The 9,306-nt window shown below is 31.1% G+C and overlaps 1 protein-coding gene across 3 annotated transcripts in view; it reads left to right on the forward strand.

Annotated features, from left to right (window-relative positions):
- LOC114327300 (ER lumen protein-retaining receptor) overlaps nt 1-7,760 on the forward strand; it is a 129,128-nt gene extending 121,368 nt beyond the window's left edge. For 2 of the 3 annotated variants that reach the window (XM_050644431.1, XM_028275877.2), the window contains exon 3: nt 7,240-7,760. In XM_050644431.1, coding sequence (XP_050500388.1) covers nt 7,240-7,656 — 417 coding nt within the window. In that variant the 3' untranslated portion in view covers nt 7,657-7,760. Of the gene's footprint in view, nt 1-5,157 lie in introns of all 3 variants that reach the window. The other variant, XM_050644436.1, reaches the window with a different exon arrangement.
- Nucleotides 7,761-9,306: the final 1,546 nt, after the last annotated feature.

Here is a 9,306-nt window from a genome sequence, read left to right on the forward strand (position 1 = left end):
TTTTAGAACTTTGACATTTATAAATTCAAACTTCTTTCAAACCACAAAACTGTCAAAACTTTTGTTGTAATTTATTGCTCACATGATGTCATCACCCACTGGCGAAGCGTCCATGTAACCATTGTTACCATTGGTAACAGTTAAAAATCTTGCAAATAAATATTTTAATATTAAAATATTTTATGACGATGAATAATTCTATTTACCAATATTTTTAGCAATAGAAATATACTATTATATTATGTGGTAATAGTACCTAACTCAGTAAATAGCCAACTACTCTTAGACACGAAAATATTGGCGAGTTTATGTGACTCAGTTGCACTTTATTATACTCTGTTACCAGACTCATTTCTGGTTACAATGGTTATATACCCACGCTGGCGCTCGGGACCGGCTAGTGACTGAGAATGTTGAAGAAGCGACGGCATAAGCGCGCTGTGTATCAGTAGCGCTGTTACCAGATTTAAAATTGGTGACAGTACCTATAAAAAGTGTGCGTGCAGTTAACCATGGATGAGTGTCGCTTCTTAATCGATCAACTACTTGAAAAGTAATTCTCCGTGTATAATTTTGAAGAAAAACATTAGATTAAAAATGAAAGACCTATTTTAAACAATTTAAAAAAGGAGTCAACAAAAGTAGTTCGATATTTTAAATTTAGTTGGTACAGTGAAAATCTTTGGGTATATTATGGTTGCAAGAAAAATATACTGTGTTGTTGACCATGTCTTCTGGTTTCTACAGAAAAATGGGTGGACCAGGTTCACGATTTAAATAGTGTTAGATTTTTAAAATGAATACATGAAATTTCTCCGTTACCTACATGTAAGATGTATAGCCAATTTGATTCAGTTTGGCAAAACAAAAATAAAAAGTTCTCTTAACCAAGCTTTTAAAGCAAATATTGCTAAACATAATGAGTTTGTTAAAAAAATAGATAGGTATATCCTTAGCACACTTATAATAGATACTGTATGTTTTTGGGCAAAACAAGAACTAGCGTTTCGCGGTCATTTTGAGTGCGACGACTCTGACAATCCAGGCAATTACAGGGAATTGTTAAAATTAATTGCCAAAAAAGATCAACAATTTTGCCAACATCTAAAAACATCTGTTTTTTTCGAGAGTTTCAAGTGATATACAAAATGATATTATTGAAGCTACACTCACCGGCACAAAATTCCGCCACCCAAAATTTTTGATTAAGTTTGACAATTTATAACTTTATTATTTGTGCTCCAATTTTCAAGATTCTTACACCAGTTTGTAGGTACATGTAGGTATTCATATTGTTTGGTACTATTCCGGCAACAAAAAATTTTGCTTGCTTGTCATTGTATAGGGGTGAAAGGAAACGTTGTATTTTCTCCTAATTTTAAAAAATTCTGTGGAAAAATGGAATAGCTGATTTTGTTTCATAGTCCTGTCATATTTTCCCGGAGGTATCACCAACATTTTGTTTTTTTAATTATCCGAATATCTTTTTTCTTGTAAGAGCTGTACCATTTGTTGTAAATAAAAAAAACTGATTGACTCATACAACTGAGGTTGGATTGATAAGATTAGAATGACCCGCATGCAGCCCAGATCTCAGCATATTGAGCATTTAGGGGATGAATAAAAAAAAAGCTATTTGCCGTCATCCTACGCCTCCAGAAAATTTGGTACAGTTATGGCCCTGGTAGAGGAATATCGGGCTATTCCCCAGGCAAGGAAAACACATCTTTATTAGATGCTAAACAGATTGCGAGCAGTCGTTGCTACAAGAGGTGGACATAACTGCTATTGAATTGTTTTGTTTTGTTGTTAAATTTGTTTTGTTTTGTTAATTTTAGTGCGTTTGATATTTTTAATTAAATAAACCTTCAAAGCAGTGTTTTTAATTACAGCTCTTACAAGAAAAGAGATATTCGGATAATTCAAAAAACAAGACATTAGTGATACCTCCAGGATAATACAAAAGGAGTATGAAACAAAATCAGCCCTCCAATTTTTCCACAGAATTTTTTAAAGTTAGGAGAAAAAACAACGCTTACATTCACCCCCGTATAATGCCATCTAAGCAAAATATTTTGTTACCGGAATAATAGCAATTGACATCAATACCTACAAACTCGTGCAAGAATTTTTAAAATCGAAGTACAAATAATAAAGTTATAGATTGTCAAACTTAATCAAAAATTTTGGGTGGCGGAATTTTGTGCCGGTGAGTGTATATATACATTTAGCCATATCTTCATTTTTTTAAATAAGATTTTTCGCATCTGGTTTTGGTAACACTTCAGAAAAAGTCACGCGTCGCCACTGTCATCACCATGACAACGCGAAAGTTAAGGATATTTGATTATATGAAAGTGTGCCAAAAACAGTGCGAAAAAGTAAATCCCATTTAAAATTCGTTGTTACTACACGCACACTTTAAACCCTTCACGCACTGCTATCTATAATACTCTGGGCTAATTAGCAAAATACATGGAAAAGTTATTTACCAGCAATTTTATTGTTGGAATCGAATCTTACGATTGTATATATTAATAATATAGGTATGCAAAGTCCGCAGATAGTGTGCTACTTTTTTTATAAACAAAATGGCGCCCGAAAATCCTGTTTTTTTCAATTTTTGCTCTATAACTCCAAAGATTTTAACTTTACACCAAAAATACTCAAATAAAAATTCACCGCAATTAAATTCTGCATAGAGAAGTGTTTTTCCCGATTCACTTCGACGAAAACTTTCCCCGGAAAATACGGGTTTTTCCAACAAAATCTTTAATTTTCAACTAAAATTTTAGATAAGTAATTGTTAATCAATAATTACAATTAAACTTGGTAATGTAAAAGCCCTTTTCGCAAAGATTATAATTCCAGAAGCCTATAGAAATTAAATAAACAGTTTAGCAACAATTGAATTGTTAATTAAAAATTTACGATCGCCATAATAACGACAATAATTATGATGCATAAGAATAACTATGATTTTTTCGTAAAAAGACACTATACCTATCTAATGTACTTTACAGAATTGAAATTGGACTATTTAAGTGGCCTCAGGAATATTTTAAAGTTATAAACAATTTTTTGGCTTATAATTAAATAAAATATCTCGGGAAATATTAAACTAAATTAAATTATGAAAACGGTATTCGAAAAACAGCAGCAGGACACTTCTTTTAAAAGAAAAAACGTTTAATTATGATGAGTGGTTCCTGAGATACAACCGGTCAAAATTGACCGGAATTTACGGCAGAGGTATGAACAATAGGATCATAATTTGTAAACCATTACCTTTCTATTTTTGTCCTCTTTCTCCACACCAATTTTCATATCTTTGAAATACTCATAACATATATTATTATAATAAAAACTATCGATAATACGTGTGAAAATTGCCAAAAATAGCTAAATTCCAATCAAAAATTAGGTTGGAGAAAATGTAACCCTCAAAGTTCAAAATCGGTATACGTTAAAAAAATGCATTTTCTCGGCTTCCCATGGAGCAATTTCCTTCATTCTTTTTTTTGTTCCCCAATAACTCGAGTAGAGCCATCAAACGTATTATTAAATGTCACACTTGCTTTTGTTTCGTTATAATAGATTAATTTATTTATAAGAACAGAAAACTACATATTTTTTCCAGTTGTAGGCTTTTTTTTTAGATAAACTTACTACAAGTGTACCTTTTAAAGTTAAAAACATAAATATTCTCATTTGAGAGCTGTATAATTATTTAAAGAATTTTTATTTAAACAAATTAAAATTTTGTGTTATAATAAATAAATTAATTTATTATAACAAAACAAAAGCAAGTTTGATATTTAATACTGCGTTAGTCCGATGGCTCTACTCGAGTTACTTGGGAACAAAAAAAGAATGAAGGAAATTGCTCCATGGGAAGCCGAGAAAATGCATTTTTTAACGTATACCGATTTTGAACTTTGAGGGTTACATTTTCTCTAACCTAATTTTTGATTGGAATTTTGCTATTTTTGGCAATTTTCACACGTATTATCGACAGTTTCTATTATAATAATATATGTTATGAGTATTTCAAAGATATGAAAATTGGTGTGGAGAAAGAGGACAAAAATAAATAGGTGATGGTTTAAAAATTATAATCCTATTGTTCATATCTTTGCCGTAAATTCCGGTCAACTTTGACCGGTCGTATCTCAGGAACCACTCGTCATAATTAAACGTTTTCTCTTTAAAAGAAGCGTCCTGCTGCTAGTTTTCGAATACCGTTTTCATAATTTAATTTAGTTTAATATTTACCGAGATATTTTATTTGTTTATAAGCCAAAAAATTGTTTATAATTTTAAAATATTCCTGAGGCCTCTTAAATAGTCCAATTTCAATTCTGTAAAGTACATTAGATAGGTATAGTGTCTTTTTATGAAAAAATCATAGTGGTTCTTATGCATCATAATTATTGTCGTTATTATAGCGACCGTAAATTTTTAATTAACAATTCAATTGTTGCTAAACTGTTTATTCAATTTCCATCGGCTTCTGGAATTATAATATTTACGAAAAGGGCTTTTAAATTACCAAGTTATTTAATTATTGATTAACAATTACTTATCTAAAATTTTAGTTGAAAATTAAAGATTTTGTTGGAAAAACCCGCTTTTTCCGGGGAAAGTCTCCGTCGCAGTGAATCGGGAAAAACACGTCTCTATGCAGAATTTAATTGCGGTTAATTTTTATTTGAGTATTTTTGGTGTAAAGTTAAAATCTTTGGAGTTATAGAGCAAAAATTGAAAAAAACACGATTTTCGGACGCCATTTTGTTTATAAAAAAAGTAGCACACTATCTGCGGACTTTGCATACCTATATTATTAATATATACAATCGTAAGATTCGATTCCAGCAATAAAATTGCTGGTAAATAACTTTTTAACAGCCCGGACTATAATGACAGTTTTCACAAACTAAAAACTTATACATAATATGAGATAGATTAGATGAATAGTCTTTTTGCTCTCCTAAGAAACTTGGCTTTTTGCAGTTACGTCATTCTTATTCCGGACCGGCGATATACTGTTTTATTCTCTAACTATTTCTAAAATCTGTTTGGATTTTTTTTACATTCTGTATTGTCCTAGTATTTTTTTAAATAAATTATTCTTAGGTATGTACTTTTTTGTTTTAGATTGATCTCACAACTGAAAGCCAAGATTTCCTTAATAAAATTTTCGGTTCACTAGAGATTCCAACTCAAAATCCATCAATGTTTAGCTTCTCAGCTCTAATATCTAGTCTCAACCATGCAACGATAGAAAATTTTAATAAACAAATGAACGAAAAATATAATAATTTCTATACACATTACCAGTCCTGGTCCATCTTATTTGACAAACTCGAGACTTTAGAACAGGATAAACAAAAAATGAAAAAAGAAATAGGAGATAGGCAACTAACGGAGCTGGAGAAAAAATCTAAAATTTTTAAAAGTCAAAAAAACAATGTAAACTATCAAATATCGTCAACTCAAAATGACATGATGAAAATTTTTAATAATTTTAAATAAAAAATTTAGGAGTAATAAATATGCAAATAGGTTTCAATGGTTAAAATAATATTGATAACATTGGTATTTTAATTGTATTATACGCGTTGTAGTTTATTGTATAAATGTGATAAACAAATGTAATAAATAAATTAATAATAAGTGTGTGTAAATAAAGAATATAAATTAAGTATTTTCATTTAAAATAAAGTTAATAAATAAAGAGTTAAAAATAATAAAACAGTAAATTCGTAACAATAAGAACTAAATACCGAACATTGGTATAATCCTTCTTTCACATGGAATTTATCACTCTCTTGCACACATGTCTTAACACTAGTTATTACCCCCTCATAAATGTCTAACACAATCTTTACATATTCACCGGGGACTCCATTCTTATTGAGTGCCCACCAGAGCATCTTTCGATGAATTCTATCTATTATCAACTCTCTCAAATGAGCGTTTGTTTCTTTGTTCTTGTATTTTCCACCAACTACCCTATAATGAAAATTGAATCTATTTATCGATCTGTCTTGAATAAAGCCAAACTGATTATATGATATTCCCGTTTCTTCACGTATCTGTCTATCAATTACTCTTTCCCATGTTTTTGTGGTGTGAACCTACAGTTTTGAAGATTTCTATCCGAACTATTTCTTACGGTTCTTATATAAATTTCCCTACTTTTTTATTTTTTCTTCAACTTCGTTTGATTGCCACCAGGTCTCTTTATTTTCAAACATATTTGTCCAAATTGTACTAGGATTACCTTTAATGTTTCAACACATTTCTCTACTCTTCTTCTCCTGAATAGATCTTATTTCTCATTTTTAATATCCAATTGTGGTCCTCTCCTAAATTTTGGTTTGGTTTTGCTTTTTATTTCGATGTCCAGCAAAAGCAAAGTATGTTGTTGGCTTACTCATTAACTATTATCCTGCAGTTCTTACATTGATATAGATCTTCTTTTTTTGTTATGAAATAATATATTTGGGTGTGATTCTCTTCACTCTCCTTTAAAAGAATATGTTAATAATCGCCATATCTCAAGTATGTCTATCTCCATCTTTATTTCTGGTTCCAAAGCAAAGCTCTTCATGTCTTGCTCCATATCCTGTCTTGGATTGGCCAACATATGCGTTAAAATCATATCCTATTATGACTTTCTTCCCTGATCAAATATTGCTCAGTATGTCTCTTAATCTAATCGTTCATGGACAGCTTTCTTTTCCCAGCCCTGTTTGAGCCACATATACTACAAAATTCAATACTTCAAATATAAATTTCACTGAAATTGTTCTATCGCTCGTTTTTACAACTTCTATTACCTTACCTTTCATTTCACTATTGGCAATTATACCAACTCCATCCCTAGTGTTACTTTTCCCTACGTACCATATTTGTATCCTTCGCCTGGTTTTGCAACATAGTAATTTGTACTCTCCTTCCTTTAAGTGCATTTACTCACTTCTCATAAGTCATACATATTTTTGGGTGCCTTTTTCCGGTTTTAAATCTCATTGATTTTACTGTATTTTTTATACTTTGATTTGACCAAAGATTTTATCAACTTCTTAAACGTCAGTTAAAGTTCTTCTCTAGCCAGCGAAAAGTCATCACTAATACAGAAACTTGTTTGTCGTAATCTGATACATGTGTGAGAAAAAAATATGTGGGTACATTTCAGTTCAACTTATAATTAAATTATTTTTTACTTTTTAGGTACTATCTACTTTTAGCGATTACCTAGAAACTGTAGCGTTTATTCCCCAGCTATATATGATCTGGAACAGCAAAGGAACTACCAAACACATGAAAGTATATATCCAGCTTTTATTCTTGTATAAGTTAGTAAACTTATTATGGCTAATATACTTAATTCTGATTCATAATTTAGACTGGTTAACTCGTCAGTATAATATAAAATATTCCACAGTTGTGATTCTAAATTTCTTAGTCCTGTCCGTTGCTGTATTAACTGTACGCTCTAAAAGGATCCTACACTGCGAAGAAGAAAATATGGATACAAAAGCTCAAAATATTTTCGTCGTCACTTCTGGACTAGCACCACCCATTACTCTTACCAAACCTAATGCTATTACTGATGTCACAAATGAAGCTAATAAGCCTTTGGTATAGTATTCTCAAATACAAAAATAACTTGAACATATGAATTATTTTTTTATACACTTTTGTACATATTATACCGAATAAAAGTAAATAAAACTGCGAATGCTGACCTATTTTATATTTTTTTATCATTCCCGTATTCATCAAGTTATTTGATATTTGTTATCAAACTATAAAAAAATATATTTTTAAATAAAGACTCGTAATCTCTTAAAATAATAACTATATGTTACATCCTGATAATACAACCAGAGATGGCAGTGCTCTTATCACAATAAAAGTAACTATCGGACATCAAGAAATAAGCTACAAAACAGAGATGTTTTAAGCAACTTCGGTATGAAACAAAATCTTTTGAGCTTATCGTTACTGCTGTCGTGTACTTTCCACGAATATATAACCAAAAATAGTACATTGTTTACCGGGTAGGAAAAGCTTAACATTCCTGGACGACTGTGAAGATTGCTAAGTCGAGGCGCAAGCCGAGACTTAGCAACACAGAGTCCAGGAATGTGGCTTTTCCTACGAGGTAAACATACTATTTTTCCGCAAATCGTTTAAAATTCGACAGATATTGATTGATTTAAAAAAAAACGCGATAATTTTATTCCCAAATAAATGGTGCTTTGAAATTCCTAATAAAATTACTTGGGTTACTATGGAAACGTATTGAGGTTGAATTGTCAAACTTGACAATGTTTTCTATCATTTATGTAGAACACTAACAACTGTACGGAAATATCATTTCCTTACAGTAAGGAAGTCCTGACTTTTTCTTCAAGAAATTTTGACAGGAATGTCAAAATTTCCTGGCGATTTGCGGAAAAGGGTATTATTTATAATTTTTGAATAGATATGGCAAAATATTGTAATTGGTGATGATAAATAGACCTGGATACCGCGTACCAAAAAAAAGTTGATTAATAGCAAGCTGAAAATTTGTTAATAGCTCAACGGTGTCTAGTCGGACAAACTTATGGGAACACTTGAACAGGGGAATTTTTAATTGTGGAACAGTTTAAAAATTTGGAACGTCAGATTACGAAAATGTCCCATGTATTTTGTCGGACAGAACATCCAACTGATCTGTTACCCTTTCATTAAACTCTCATGCAAAAATCAGACTGCTATTACTAACCAACATGATTCCTGTCATTTGATATGTTCTTCGTGTTCCACTCATTAAAATGCTCAGTTGGTGATAAACACCAGTCTGATTTTTGCATGAGAGTTTAATGAACTGGTAACAAATCAATTGGAAGTTTTGTCCGACAAAATACATGGAAAGTTTTCGTAGTATGACGTTCCAAATTTTTAACCTGTTCCACAATTAAAACTTCCCCTGGTCCAGTGTTCCCATGCATCAAAGTTTGTCCGACTAGACAACGTTAAGCTATTAACAAATCTTCAGCTTGCTATTAATCAACTTTTTTTGGTACGCGGGATCCAGGTCTAAAAACCTGCTAGGAATTAATAGAAATTAATTATTGCAATAATACAAACTAGTGTAATAAAACCAGTCTTGTACCTATTTTATACTAGTGGTAATCCTGAATTAGATCATTATAAATAACACGGAGTAACCTAGTTGAGTCCCAGAATTTATAATCCGTATTTCTAATAGCCGAGTTGAGTCCCGAAGATGGGTAAATTGAGTCC

This window comes from Diabrotica virgifera, chromosome 2 (genome assembly GCF_917563875.1).
Source record: "Diabrotica virgifera virgifera chromosome 2, PGI_DIABVI_V3a".
In the NCBI taxonomy this organism is placed as follows: Eukaryota; Metazoa; Arthropoda; class Insecta; order Coleoptera; family Chrysomelidae; genus Diabrotica; species Diabrotica virgifera.